Consider the following 14841-nt stretch of genomic DNA (forward strand, 5'->3'; position numbering starts at 1 on the left):
TACAGACAAACATTCTCTTTATTGAGCTACACATGAGTTTTCCATTAGAGAAGTAGACTGGCAGTGTGTAAGATATCACAGAAACCTCACCGATTGGGAATAGAAAGGCTTAGAAAGACCCGTGGACTTTTTTTTTTTTTTTTAACTTTTTTACTTTTTTTTTAAGGTTTTTTTTCCATATTCTAAATTGTTTTTGTGTTTTGTCTTTTTGCCTCCTCGTTATCTGAAATGGCTGTGACTGGTCTTCTTCAGCGACTATTAAGTCTTAAAAGTGAAATCGTGAAGAGTTTGTGGTTTGGATGGATACTAGGTCAAAGTAGAAACGACATAGGACTGGTCATGAAAACTGGCTTTCATGTAAACACTACATGTCAACTTTTTTGTGTGTGTGTGTGTTTTTTGCCCATCTTGTGATATTTAAAAACTTTTTTTGTTTTTTTATCTGCTGCACAAACATCCCCACATGAGCAAGAGCGAACACAGGTCACTGAAACAAAGGAGACGGGGGAGAGTGGTGCACACACACGGCGAGCATCCGAGAGACTGAGGAGTGGACGTTCCGAGGGAGAAAACCACAGCCCCGATTCCCGGATGGTGAAAGCTGATCGGGCATGTGATACATAGTGCTCCTCAAGACAGAGGTCAAAAGAAAAACAGAAACAACGAAAAAGTTATTCAAAAGGGTATCTATAGAAAGGGTGTTGGAGGGAAAATTGTTTTCCCCAGGGCTGTTTATATATTTGATTGTATTATTTTTGGCAGCTACTGGCCAGTGAGAGCTGTGCTTTTTCTAGATGGACCTGGAGTGAGCTTGTGGTTGTAGTGGCTCGGGGCTGGGGAGGCGGGGGTGGGGGGTTGGGGGCCCCCCAAGCAGCCCCAAGGCATTCTGGAAAGTGCAACTCCTATTCAGCGCCCACAGGAGCCCCACGGTGCAGACAGGCCTCTGCAGGGGTGGTGGGGGCCACCTCGGGGTGGGGTGGAGAGGATGTGGGTGCAGATGGTGTATGTTTATTTCAATAAGAAAAAAAATATGGATGAAATGGTGAGTTTTCCTTTTTCCTCTTTTTTCGAAGCTCCAAAGCACATGAGAAATGTTCTTTTTTTCGTTCCAAATTCTAAATGTAAAGACTCAACTAAAACCAAATTCTGTAGCCTTCTACAAAAATACACAGCCATCAGTCACTCTGGGGGTCGTAGGTTAGACAGGGACTTGGTACAGAAAGGCTGTGTGTCTTACAAAGGCCAAAAGATCATGCTACCAGGAGATCAACATCAACAGCAAAGAGTCCGTGAAGCGGTCTGTAGAGAGAGAGATAAGGGGGTCCAGTCTGACCATTTTCCTTGATTTTAAAAACCAACCAACCAACCAAAAAACCCTAGAACATTGTTAATAACACTGGGGCAGGGCAAGCCGGGCAGCATCACAGGACACGAGGGAAGCCACCCCCTGTGAGGCCTCTCCCTTCAGGCCCCTGACCCTGGTGAGGTCTACAAATCCAGCCCTCCCCTTCACATCTCTCCCTTGCTCCCTGCGTGCCCTACTGGAGGGGGCTGGCTTCAACTCTGCGGGCGAATTTGCATCACAGTGTGCGTGTCCCCTCCTGCAGCTGCTTTTAGAAAACAGGTCAAGTCTCCCTTTTGTCTGACTCCTGCCTCGTTAACATGAATCAAAAAAACTCGAGACAGTGGATTGGTCAGAGCAATGATTCTTCTAAATTCTTGAGATTAACAACTGCCACCACCCAAAAGAGAAGCGTCTTTAATGTTTCTGTTGTCATTGCGGGTATAGGGTAGTGAGATGTTAAGGGTGTGGCCATTTTTGCAAAGGGTTTTGTAATTCAAACAAGAGCAGGACAGAACTGAGGGCACACAGCCTCAGTAGGTTGAAGCAGAGAAGCAGGCTGGACTGATGCCAGGCCTTTGTTTGCCCTTCCCTGTTCACAAAAATGGGTCTGAGAGTAAAGTCATGTGGCTGTTCTTCAAAGGATGGACTGCCAAATCAGGACCCCGCCATGGTGTGTGTGTGTGTGTGTGTGCACGCACGCACGCACACATGTGCATGCTTACATGCTGTCCCAGAAAAACCTTGATCTATGGGATGGTGGTCAGTTCTGTCCGAAGCTCTTTCTAGTACAAACTAAAAAGAATTTTTATATATATTTATATATAATATATAAGGTTTTGTTAGGCTTTTTTGAAGTTTATTTACCAACTTGCATTTGTTAGTGGTGTGTGTGTGTGTTTGTGTGTGTGTGTGTGTGTGTGTGTGCAAGCTCTTCTGTGAGTGCTGGAATCATTACCAAATAGGTTGCTATACAGGACAAGAGGTCAGTACAAGCCGCAGCCCCGGAGGTTGTTGGCAATGATGATGTCGGTGACGGCGTCGAATACCACCTGGATATTATTTGTGTCTGTGGCACAAGTCATGTGACAATAAATTTCTTTGTTGGGTGAGCGGTTTTTGCTTTCAAATTGTGCTTGGATGTAGGCGGCTGCATCTTCATAGGTATTGGGCCCTGTAACGAGACAGAACAGAGGAGAGGCCCTGGTGAGAGCTGGGCTGGGTTGGGGTGTAAACACCAAGCAGAGATGCAGGCAGTGTGATTCCCAAGAAGCAGGATGGGGTGCGATGGGAACAGAGAAACTACAGTTGAGCGTGCATCTCCCGAGTGTAGTCACCTTTTACATGAGAAACCACACACAAAGCATTCGTCTGGCCTTTGACCTTTCAAGGTCTTTTACTCTGTTTTCTTGCTGGATCTACCCATTTGTCCCTGGGAGGACAATTGCCACTGGTTGTCCCTTTTGCTTTCTAGAGGAGCTATTAACAGCACTCACCCGTGGTCTATACCAGTCCTGCTGCTTCTGCTAGACCAGGACAAAGTGTGATGGAAGCGCGCAGGCCCAGTAGTGCCCAGGACCCGCACTGACCCAGGGTGTACTGGGTGTCCAGCTGGACCTGCGCTCCTTTCTGGGGGGCTTCCTCTGACAGGAAGCCGCTGGGCAGGCCTGGGAGTGTCTCTAAGCGGTCCCACTTCATGGGTGAGTGACCAGGATGTGGGGGCATTGGTGTCCCCTGGGTGGGAAGTTTCAGGGGCATGTGCAGTACCAATAGGGGTACCACTGCTACTGCTATCCCTCAGCTGTCCCCTTGATTGTGGCTGGGGCCCGGTGGGGATACCTGTGGTGCTGGAGAGGGTTTTCCAACCAGCTGCAATCCAAACCCCATTGCTCTGCCTGGTAGATAGCTTGCAATTACCATGAAATATAGGCCAACACAGAATTGTCTAAAAGCCCATTGAAAGAAGATGCCCCATTTTCCCCAGTGCCACTAGGATCTGGCCAGTGTGGTAATCTTTTTTGAGGGTGTGGGACCTCTGCTCCCAACACCAGCCCCTGCCACATTCTCCAAGTGGAAGGTGTGAGCCACAGGGGCCAGCTGGGGCTTCGGTGCTGCCAAGGTTCTGCAGCCAGATTAGCAAATGTGAGGAGCCAGGGGTAGGGGGTGTGGGCACAGCCCTGGGGCAAAGGCCTGAGGTCCACAGGGTGGAGGCTCCTCTTCAACCCCGCTCTACCTGGGCCCCAAGCCACTAGACGTGAGTCTAAAGAAGTCATCAGGTTTGTGGCCACTCACAGACTGGACGTAGCACCAGAGTGGACCCCATCAAGGAGCTTCCTGTCCAGAGAGGGCCAAGACAGGACACCGAGGAGGGGGACACGTGCCTGGGAGTGCCCACAAGGGTGCCCATCCTGGTGGGGGGGGATGCCTGGCTCGGGCCTTCTCTGCCGAGCTGGTCTCCCTTAGAGCCCACCTGGAACATCCACTTTCCTCGCCCCTCTAGCTTGTTTTGTGCCCCTTAAGCCTTGGCACCACATGGGGACACTGCACTGCCGACCATTTGTCATCCATCGTGTTGTTGTTTGAACTCAAACCTGATCCCTCTGGAGACCCTGGGAAACACACATTTCCCAAGTTCAGACCGACTTTCTCTGGGGGCATCCAGTGCTCCACACCACACAGCGGTGAGACTGGCCCCTCCGGAGGTCGCATCCCAAACAGGGACAAGGTCTTTGGGGTCGTGCCTGCCCCTGGGACGGTCTGCTGGAGTTTGTGGCCGCTGAGTCCCATTGGCCACCACAACTTACTAAAGACCTGAACTGGTCCCGGGGGCTTCATCTCGAGGTCAGCAGTGACTGCCAAGAGGGGGAGCTGCATCCCAGTTCTGCATGGAGCAGCTGTGGGCTGGACCTTTCAGGCCTGCCTTGCGCCCTCCTGGCCTCATTCTGCTCTGCAGGATCCATCTCCTCCACGGCCAGGTTCCCCTTCCTTGGTTTCCCTTCTCTGAATGGTACTAAAGAGGACAATAGCCACGGGTGTGTGGACCTGGCCCCAGGCTCTGTTCTCCACATTCGTCCCCACAGCCATGCTCTGCAGAGGAAAATGAGGCTCAGGGGATTCACTTGCCCAAAGCTGCAGGTGCTCCGCCTGAGGCTGCTTCAGCCCACCTGTCCACTGGAGACTGTCTGACGTCTGTGGGACCTGAGAGCCTGCACCCTCTGCCCTCTCCATGCACCCTGGAATTGGGTAGGAGCCTTGCAGAGTCACAGGCAGCCTGAGCATCGGCGAGGAGACAGGTTGTTCTCACAATAAGCCGCAAGGCCCTCCCTGTCCTGGGCCCTAGGCTGACTGTAGCGGAGAAGAGTGGAGGGGCCAGCACCCATCCTCCTGAAATCTGGCTGGGTTTGGGGACCTGTGTAGCCCTGGGAGCCAAGCCCATGCTCTTCCCTCTCTGGGACTGTCACAGTGCGTGGAATCCTGGTTGATCCAACCTGTGACATATCCTCCTCTACTGCCACCCCAGGGGCCTCTAGAAGCTTCCCTCTCCCAGAGGGGAAAGGCTGGGCTGTGGCATCCCATCAGCACTGCTCTAGCCTTCAGCGGCAGCTCAGAGCCAGCCCCCTGCCACAGCCACCCTCCCTCAGCTGCCAGACACAGCCCCACATCTCACCCGCCCATTCAGAAAGAGCTCTGTGGTGGGGGTCTGTGCCACACCCCCTGGGAGTCAGAGGTGGGAAGGAGCCCTGGAGAAGGTGGAAGAAAGTCAGACAGGCAGGCAGGACGCTTGCAGAGTAGGAGTGGTCTGATGTGGGGAAAGACCAGGGATGGAGAGAGGGGAAGGGCGATGGAGTGGGGAGGGGAGGGGAGGGTGGCGTGTGGGAGCGGGGCGGGATCTGGCTGCGCATAGGCCGAACAGATGCACACAGTGCCCCAGAGCAGGTAGCAGAGAAAGCGGGGAGGGGCTGAAAAGTGGCCCTGGCCCCACTCCCAGGTCATGTGTCCACCCTTTCTAATTCATGTGAAGGTGCTGTGTGGCCCAGACGCTCACAGGGAAGGGATCAGTGGTGGCCACTGGTGAGAAGCAGGGAGGACAGGGGTGCTTTCCTAGGTGTCCAGGAGGTAAGCATCAGGGGGACCCTGTGGTTCAGGCCTTATGATTCCTGCCATGTCACTCCTGAGTCACCTGGTCCACAACACATGGATCAGGAGAGTCCATTTCCCACTGCACCCAGGGTGGTGTCTGCAGAATGGCCAAACCTGGTCACGCCCTAGCACTCCTCCCACACATCCCAGCCCCACGCCTGCAGTGACATCTGTCATCAGCTGGTTGCTGCCCGGCACTGGGCTCTGGTTCCTGCCAGAGGCAGGTCCCTGGAAGGGGTGGGCTTCCTCGGGCACAGGACCACCGTGACACCCACCTGCATATTCAGGAAAGCAGATGGTCAAAGGTGACTTCTTGATCTTCTCACCAAAGAGATCTTTCTTGTTGAGGAAGAGAATGATGGAGGTATCGATGAAGAACTTGTTGTTACAGATGGAGTCGAAGAGCATGAGAGACTCGTGCATGCGGTTCTGCAGCCCCAGGCGGGGAGGAAGAAAGCAAGACAGACAGCGAGAGGGAGAGACATGGAGATAGGGAAAGAGAAGAAGAGAGTTAGGTTTGAGAGAGAGGAGCTGGGCCACTCAGCGTCTTGGGACGGGCTCCTGTGCCTGCAGGGCTCCTCCGAAGGCTGAGAGAGAGAACCGCCCTCTGCCACGCAGTGCACTGCATGTATCCGGGGCAGTCGGGACCCACCGTCTCAGGGCTGACGGCAGAGACTGGCCTGGGAAACCACCACGGCTCCCTGGGTGAGGCTGAGGCCAGGGTGACCTGGGTCCTCCCCGCTGCAGAGTCCCCAGCCTCAGGAGGCACGCCCAGCGTGGTGTTAGGGTGCTGAAGCCCGGGAGCTGGGCACTGGCCCTCCCTGTCCAGACTTCTCCTCTTGGGCCCCATCTGTGGGTGTGGCGTGGCCTCTAGCAGTGAGGGACTCCAGGCCCCTCGTGGGGCAGGAGGGGATGACACATCGAGCTCCTGCCTGCATCCTTGGGGGAGATGCTCTGCCGGGCTGCCTTCAGGCAGCCGAGGGGCCGGGCCACACCGCCTCTGGCTGGTTCACACTCAGCCAAGTTTGACCCTGCAAGGAGTTTTAAGCAATGTAGATGTGAAGTACTGCCTCACACACAAAAGTCCATTCAGCACATGAGTGACTGTGGTGGGCATTCCTAATAAAGCAAAATCCGAGGGGGACAGCCTTTTGCCCTGGACAAGACTGACTTTACTGTGGGATGCCAAGCCCATGAACTTGGGTAATGTTTCTTGGCAATGTAGGACAGCATGTCTCTCTGTGAACCAACCCGCTTCTATATGGGAAGGTGGCTCCTCCATGACCGGTACAGCCCTGGGGAAGGGACAGCCACTCATTCTCCCAAGAACCCTGTCCTGGCCCTAGGAACAACGATCACAGCTCCATGGGGCTACAGCTCAAGCCCAGAAGTAACTCCAGGCTACACCCTCCTTCACAAGTAAGGTTGAGACAAAGCATAGGGAAGAGCAGAGGGGGTGGGGGTGGGCATCACCGGGCGTTCGCTGTTCACTGGGAGGCGAGCTCATTCCCAGGGGTGAGGAGCAGGAGGAGCCGAGTCTCCTGCAGTGCAGGCCACGGCCCTTCCTCTACCTGAGCACACGGGGCTGAGGGAGATGACGTGGTGACCACCCATCCGAGCCCCACTCTGCCGGCCCCACACCTAGCACTTGGCCTGCCTCATGTCATGTGGTCACACCCACCCTTAGGGGATGGGACGTCCCTGGGACCCGGAAGAGTGGAGAGCTGCCCTCAGCTCCGGGTCGGGCCTAGAGCTGGTGCCACGTAACGAGATCTCCGGTCAGTTGGGGAGTCTGTAACCTTCAGGGCAGTAAATAGAGGGTCATGACTGGCTCCACGAGTCTGTGGTCATGTATTTCATGACTGTGTCACTACACCAGTGACCTGCATGAGCACCAGCCCCAAACCCTTGTTCTCACGGCTGAGGCCAGTTGGTGGAGGGGACTGAGTTCACGGATGCCCTTTGGGAGCCTGCTGACAACTGGCATGGTTTTACCACTCCTTCCAGGGTTGGCAGACACGGCGCCTCTTACTCTCCTACGCAAATTCAGTGAAAGCTCCCGGTCTTCTTATCCTCCCAGCCTTACCCAATACATTTAATTCCGTTTACCCAAAGTCTGTCGGTCATTTGTGCAATCCCACTCAGGCAGCCCCGGGCTGTCTCCGTGGAGCCTGCTCAGGAAGGACGGGTGGAGGTCCCCTAGAAGGCCAAATGAATCGGGCTGGCCAACACTCAGGCTCACTGCACCACTGATGAAGGCAGAGTACAGATGCTCCGACACCCCACGATTCCATAGGAAAAGGCTTCCCACCACACAGAGCCACCTCGTCCCATAATTGCTCAACCAAGAGCTGGAAGCCTGGAGCCAGGAGCAAGCCCTCAATGCCAGCACACGATTGTCCCGAGCACTGCTTCGGTCTACACACTGGGCGATGCACGGGGGACACGTGGCCAGGGTACTCTGAGGATCAGAAGGCACCACCAGGGTGACCTGAGCTGAGAGTGAGGACTGTGTGCATTTGGCCTGTGGGCTCGGTATAGGGTCTCTTCCTCAAGAGGCCACCAAGCTTAGGTTTGGAGGAGAAATCCAGGCCAGCAGCCAGGGCTCCACAGTCCCACTCTGCTTAGGCTCAGCCATGGCCTTGCTTGCCCCGGGTTTGCAGAGCACGTGCACACACACACCCTTCCCACCAATGCCAGCTGCATTTGTGTGCAAAGCCCTTTGCTGGGCTGCTGTGGGACAGATGAATGACCAGCACAGGTCCTGCTCTCTGAAAGCTCACAGTCTAGCTGGGGAGACATGTATCCATGTTAAAAGGTCTGCGATCCCCACAGGGTGCACAGCACAGACCTGGTTTCTGGGAAGGGCTTTGGAACGAGCTTGAAAAGAGGGCTGATCCTGGAGATGCAGGGAGGGCAGTGGGGAGGGGAGGCGCCGGCACTGAGATTCTCTCCACGCCCGCAGGCCTGACCGCCATCTTCTGCAGACCGCCTGAAGCTCACCACCAAGGGGCCAAAAGCACACCTTTCCTTACAAGCTCCCCCAGAGACAACAGACATCTGAGTGCTTTCCAAACGGAGACATCACCGTTTGGGAAAAGAGAATGGAGTCGCGTCCCAGCCAGGCAACAGCTGCTTGCTCCTGCCCGTCACCTCCCTGGCTCCCCCAGCCCTCCGCTGGGCCCTGGCTGCAGGTGGAGCCCGGAGCCGCATGGCAGCTCTGGCTCCCGGCTGCTGCATTAACCAGGGCAGTGGCGGGCCGGCACCAAAGCATGCGAGGATGGGAATGTGGGCTCAGCCTGGGACAGATGGTGACAACCCCGGGAGGTGGGCACGGGGCCTGCCGCCCGGAATCCTTCTGCCCCCAGCAGGGCATGTCCCCACCGCCAGGTGGCCCCAGGACTGGACTGGGGCAAGACACAAGGACACACATCGTGTGGGTGCGCCTGGCAGAAGCTCCCCGGGCACTGAGACAACACAGCACACTGGCCCTTGGAAAAGCTGGCACTTTTTATTAACGGTAGGTGACTAATAAATACATTACTGCAGCCAATAAATTATTACAATAACTAGAGATTTATTAAACCAAGTCACTCTTCTTACAAAATTACAGTTAATATGGGGTGGGAGGTGGGGGTGGGGGTGGGAAGAGGGACCACTGCACCTGAGGGAGGTTTGCTAAGGAGGTGGAGGACGCAGAGCCCACCCAGCCTGGGACAGGGGAGGGGAGCAGACTGAGTGGGGAGGAGGCATGGGGGGCAGAGGACATGTACAGCGGGGGCTAAGCCAGGAGAAGGGGCAGAAAAATGAGGGGTGGCAAAGATGAGGGGAGGGCCTGACGGCTGAGGGAGGCAGCAGCAGGGTGGGGGGCATGCGGGAGAGGTGGGGAGTGAGGGGGCCACAGGAGCAGTGGGAGGACAGAGCCATTGGCTCTTCAGAGAAAGGGCTGTGGGTCCACATGGGTGGTCTTGATGCATTGGGCCTGGGGATGAAGGCTTCCCTTTCAGAGGGACCCCCTCGCTGACCCAGAGGGCCCAGGGCTTTGGTTGGGGAGGGGGGCTCTTTTTTGCTTCTGTTGGAATCTACCCTTCCTTGACTGGGGCCTTCATGTGTCTGGGGTGGGGTCTGTCTGGAGCCCTGGAGCCCCCCAGGGGAGTGGGAAGCCTGAGCACCAATGCTTGGCAGCAGCTCATACACTGGCCCTGCTCCCTGCCCTGCCTGGGTCACTCTGTAGGCTCGCAGGCGGACACGGCGAACTCTCTGGGTGCTTGCCTTTGGCACCCCAAATTGAAACTCTGGTGGCCGTGGAGCCAGAACCTCAGGCCTCAGTTCCTGAGAACTGCCAGGTGGTGCATGGAGGCTTCCAGAAGGCTCTGGGAAGAGCAGATGCAGCCAAAAGAGGCGTTATGCACCAGACTTCTCAAAAAGCGCACTGGGCAGGCCGCTAGCTGGTCTGGAGGAAAGAGACTGGGGCCTGGGTTGTGCTGGAGCTATTTACCAATGGGGCTGAAGAGTCCCCTAGATCAGACCGAGGGAAACAGGGAGGGGTGAGAGAGGGGGCAGGCTGGGGAGGAAGAGCTTGCAGAATACCCAATCTGGCATTCGGAACCCAGGATGGTGGGGGGCCCAGAGCTGTGCTCTCTCTTCAGGGCTGGGGCAAAGCCCACACCCTCCTAGGCCCCAGGCTCAAGGGAGCCCCAGCTTGGGCCTCAGGCACTCCAGGCAGGCCGGAGCCCTGGGGACCTTTCTCAGTCCCCGATGGGAAGGCCAAGACTGGCTCTCATGAAGGCAGTTGGTTCAGGGCACAGAACTTGTCCACAGCATCTAGATGGCAGGCACAGCGTATGGGTTTGGCAACTACTCCCCACTCCAGAAGCTCGATTCCCTTTGGCCTGCTAAATTAGAGCCATTTAAGCATGGCCTATTTGGGGGCACACACGGGGCCATCATGGGTAAGAGGCCCGCGCATGTCTGGTCACATCTTCCCGACACTCACACCCACGACGGAGCCAAAACTAACTGTCACCCTGAGCCCCTTCTCCTCCCCATGGTCGAGTCCCCAGTGACGACACAGGTGGGAGATGTGGTGGCGGGGAGAGGACTCCGTCCCGGATGCTTTCTCTGTGAGGCATACACCGGACAGCCAAGGAGCCCTCGGCAGCCAGGGGTGGGAGAGCAAGAGCAGCGTGAGAAACCAAGCAGGGTGAGAGTGAGCAGCTGAGGCTGGAACGAAGGCCCAGGCACAGGGGCGCAACCCACTCCTCTGGCTCCCTACGGCTACAGATGGGGCGCGGGGGCCCGGCTCGCTCCCCCTGCCTCCTGCTCTGGCCCCTGGGCTTAGAGGAGGCAGCCGGGTGATGGGGAACCCTGAGCCACAGGGCCAGGGACTTCCTCTCCTAGGGTGAAGGCCTTAGAGGCGGGGCTTGGCCAGCATCCTCCCTCTGAGTCTGGGGTCACAGGGCAGAGGGTGGTGATGCTGGAAATAACTGTTAGTCTTCAGTGTTGGGCAAAATGGCTTAACCGGCCCTAGCTGCTCAGGGCAGGGTATTGAGACTGCTGACTTGGGCCTGTCCTCTGCCACCACCCAGCACCTGGTACAAGGTCCGGCATACAATAAGGTGACCAAAACCAAAGTGGGCTTGGGATGGCAGGGTGGCTCCCGCAGCCAGGGGCAGCAGCGAGAGGCAGACTAGGGAGGGGACTCACCCCAGTGGCAGCCAGACCAAAGCGGGGGCTCACCCCAGTGGCAGCCAGACCAGGGCAGGGGCTCACCCCAGTGGCAGCCAGACCAGGACAGGGGCTCACCCCAGTGGCAGCCAGACCAGGGCAGGGGCTCACCCCAGTGGCAGCCAGACCAGGGCAGGGGCTCACCCCAGTGGCAGCCAGACCAGGGCAGGGGCTCACCCCAGTGGCAGCCAGACCAGGACAGGGGCTCACCCCAGTGGCAGCCAGACCAGGGCAGGGGCTCACCCCAGTGGCACCCATCCCTGCAGGCGTATGGCACTAGGCAGGTCGCCCTGGTTCTCCTGTGCACCACTCAGAACTCTGTGCCTGTTGGAACCAAGTAGTCCAGAGATGTTGGCATGGGGCTTTTCCTGGCTCTAAAACAGCCAAAAGGTGCTACACTGGGGGTTCAGGGGTTCTGCCCAGCCCTGGGACCCAGCAGAGCCCAGGGTGGAGGTTGGCAGAGCAGAGGGCTGGAGGAGGGAGGCAGAGGTGTCTCAAGGGGCAGCCCTCTCCCCTCCCCTGGGTACATCTGGCTCCTTAGGCAGAGCATGCCAGATGGCACACAGGGCCTGCCTGGGGGCTGGTTGGTGGCATCAGCCCCCTGAAGGATCCCAGGAGTCAGAGGGAGGCGTATTGATTGCCCAAGGCCAGCCAGGGACTGAGTCTCCAGCTGAAGTCACCCCATCCCTTTCTGCTCAGGCATCCATGCAGCAAAGCCCTCTATGGGGTCCCAGGATTCTCTCTCCAGAGGAGGGCGGCTGGGTGTGTGTTTGAAAGGCCTGGGCTCCTTGTAGCACACACTCCAGGGTGGAGGCCCCATCCATCGCCCCTCCTCTGCCCCTGGAGGCTGGCAGGACACCAACGGCTGCAGACAAACGTGCAGGACTCTCTCTAAGATGGAAGCCAGAGCAGTGGTTGCAGGGCCTCGCCTACACCTCCCCTGGACTCCCAGCTCCAGAGCCCAAAGGCCCCTGCCTGACCCTGCTCGTCTGAGTTGGAGTCACTGTGAGTTCAAGAAGCAGAAGCCGTTACTCACACTCCAAGCAGCTGCCTGAGACCTGGGTGACGGGAGAAGGTAGACGGGCCACCCCTGGGGCTGCAAGGACTGGACGGGAGGCCCGCATCCCAGTCAATCCGAGAGCTACTGACCCTCGGCCTCCCCTCCCCCGCTGCCACCTCCCACCTCTTGCATGGCCTCTGTCCAGGCGCAGGACTCAACCCCTCCTACCATCTACTCCATGCCTTCACATTAAGTCAGTGTCAGAAGCATTTCCAGACCTATGAATAGTCAGGGAAGTGGGCTCCCCAGGAGGGGGCCAGGGAGGGAGCCCCAAGGGTGTGGTGTGCAAGGAAGGACAGCCCAGAAACGGAAAGGCTTGCACCAGGAGGCTGAGATTCATGGGGACGGGGGAGGGGGGCACTCATCTGGGACCCACAGGCAGGCGGCCTGGTCCCACCTGGCTTTTGGGGATGGAGACCCCAAGAAAAGCTAAGCAGTAGCTCTCACGGCCCCCACCGCTGCCAGCACGCTGCCCCAGGGCCACCAGGGCCCACGCCACCACCGACGCAGCCCCACATGACAGGAGGAGACCTTGGGATTTTGACTATGAGTCACCAAGTGTAGGGCATGCCCCTTCTGGGCTGAACGGCGGCATTGATCCCCTCACCCCTCTGCCCCAAACAAAATGCTCAGAGATGAAGCAGGCCAGTGGTGCGGGCACTTGGCGCCCCTGCCTGGCTCTCACGTTACCACGTGGCTTGTTGGCTGGAGCTGCGGCAGCTGGTGGAGGGGGTCTGCCCCAACCCTGGGTGCCAGCCGCCGGTGCTGCCATGTCACATGCACAGGGTGGTTCCAGGGCAGGGAGGGGGCAGCAGGTGGGCAGGGTGGCGGCTGCTGGGTGGTGAGGCCGGGCTCAGTAGAGGCCACAGCCTCGCAGGTTTTTGGCGATGATGACGTCCGTCACGGCGTCAAAGACAAATTGGATGTTGTTGGTGTCGGTGGCACAGGTGACATGGGTGTAGATCTCCTTGTGGGCTGACTTGTTCTTGCTCTCATACTGGGCCTGGATGTAAGCCACAGCTTCCGTGAAGGCACTGGGGCCTGTGAGAGAGACCAGGAGGGGAGCTGGTGAGGCCAAGTACCCGTGAGCGTGTCCAATCGTGGCCACAGGCCAGGGCGCAGATACCAAGGGCCCCTCAGTGACGGCCCTGAGGGCGTGGGGGTGCTCGATGGCTTAGCTACATCAATAGGAGGTCATGAAATGAAGTCGGCGATCCATATCCAGTTTAAAAGCATGAAACAAAATATTAAACCTCGCTGTGCCTCACCTCTATAAGGGTGAGTACTGGTTCACGAAGCTCCTCTATTTCCCTTTTATACACATGCCTACTGACGCTTGATGCAAACCTTCTTTCTTACTGTGGGTCCTGCTCAAAGAAATCTGACTCGCCCTTTTGGCCGGGCCCTGGTGGATGCACACCCTGCAGCTAGGTCCTTCCTGTCTGTGACTCCCCAGAGCAGTCCAGGACGTCACCTCCCTGGGCCTCCACTGGGCAAAGTGGGTAGGAACTACGAGGCACCTGTGAGCGGCCTTGGCCTCTTTCTCCTCCTCACGGCCCCCACCCCCCACCCTCACATGCCCTGTGGGGGCCTCAGAACTGTCTGGCTCGTGGACTTGCAGCCTTCCTCGGGTGTGCCATGCTCTGCTCCCAGGTGAGCCCAGGGACAGGGGGTTCCAGGAGAGCAGCTGCTGTTTGGGAAAGAGCAGAAGAGACCCCTGACACCAAGGCCTCTTCAGGCTCCAAGAAGCCAGGCCTGGGCCCCAGCAGGGCTGCCACAACCCCTGAGGGAAGATGCAGGGAGGTAGGGAAAGGAAGTTGGGGGAGGGGATGGGGTGGTTGGATTTGGAGTCACAGCACCAGCTGGGGTAGTTGCTGTGCAGACTGGAAGCCTGTAAGTGGCATACCTGGAGGAGGTTCCCAGCCCCTCAGGCACATGGCCACTGGCCACTAGGCCTGGCCTTGAGGGTCTACCAGACCACAGTCTGGTGTGGAGGTAAGGGAGGGTGTCCGGGGGCCTACAGGTAATCACTCAGACTTCCTCAGATCCAAACCAGCATTGGTGACTGACCCATTCTGCCTGCTTCTGCTGCCCCACAGACCACAGCCTGTCACCTAGGGCAGAATCCATAGACCTCCAGCTTATGGCTGAAAGGAGGCCGACTGGCAGGTGTGAGGGATGCCGGACCTCTCCCACCTCTGGCTGCATGCTGCTGGGGGCCCGCCCTGCGGAGGACTCAGCCTGATCTTCAGAAACAGGGAGACAGTGAGCTGTGCTGCCTGCCTGGCCCTAAGCCTTGGCCCCCGTGTCCACCCTCAGGGAAGTGGGGTTCAGCCTGGGGGCTGCCCAGCAGGCCCACTTTGTTGGGACTTTGCCCCTGCCCTTGTGCTCTCCAGGCTGGAGGCCTGGTCAGGCTGGGAATGCCCATTCCTCCTCGCTTCTCTGCCAGAGCCCTGGTCAGGCCACCTCCCTGCTGCCCTCCCATCCCAGTTAGGGAAACCACCGCAACATTAGCAGAGCTGTCACCCTGAGCTCTTCTGCAGGGAGGCCAAGTTTCTATTACTTGTGAAGC

The 14841-nt window shown here is 57.5% G+C and overlaps 1 protein-coding gene across 4 annotated transcripts in view; it reads right to left on the minus strand.

Annotated features, from left to right (window-relative positions):
* The window catches only part of GNAO1 (G protein subunit alpha o1), a 164460-nt gene continuing 149619 nt past the window's right edge, over positions 1 to 14841 (minus strand). The window contains exons 7-9 of one of the 4 annotated variants that reach the window (XM_057493401.1): positions 5758 to 5911; positions 2301 to 2516; positions 1 to 1299 (exon numbers count right to left, since the gene is read on the minus strand). In XM_057493401.1, the coding sequence (XP_057349384.1) occupies positions 2329 to 2516; positions 5758 to 5911 (342 nt within the window). In that variant the 3' untranslated portion in view covers positions 1 to 1299; positions 2301 to 2328. Of the gene's footprint in view, positions 2517 to 5757; positions 5912 to 8973; positions 13311 to 14841 lie in introns of those variants that run through there. The other 3 variants (XM_057493400.1, XM_057493402.1, XM_036881010.2) reach the window with 3 other exon arrangements.

The sequence above is a fragment of the Manis pentadactyla genome, chromosome 15 (genome assembly GCF_030020395.1).
Source record: "Manis pentadactyla isolate mManPen7 chromosome 15, mManPen7.hap1, whole genome shotgun sequence".
In the NCBI taxonomy this organism is placed as follows: domain Eukaryota; kingdom Metazoa; phylum Chordata; class Mammalia; order Pholidota; family Manidae; genus Manis; species Manis pentadactyla.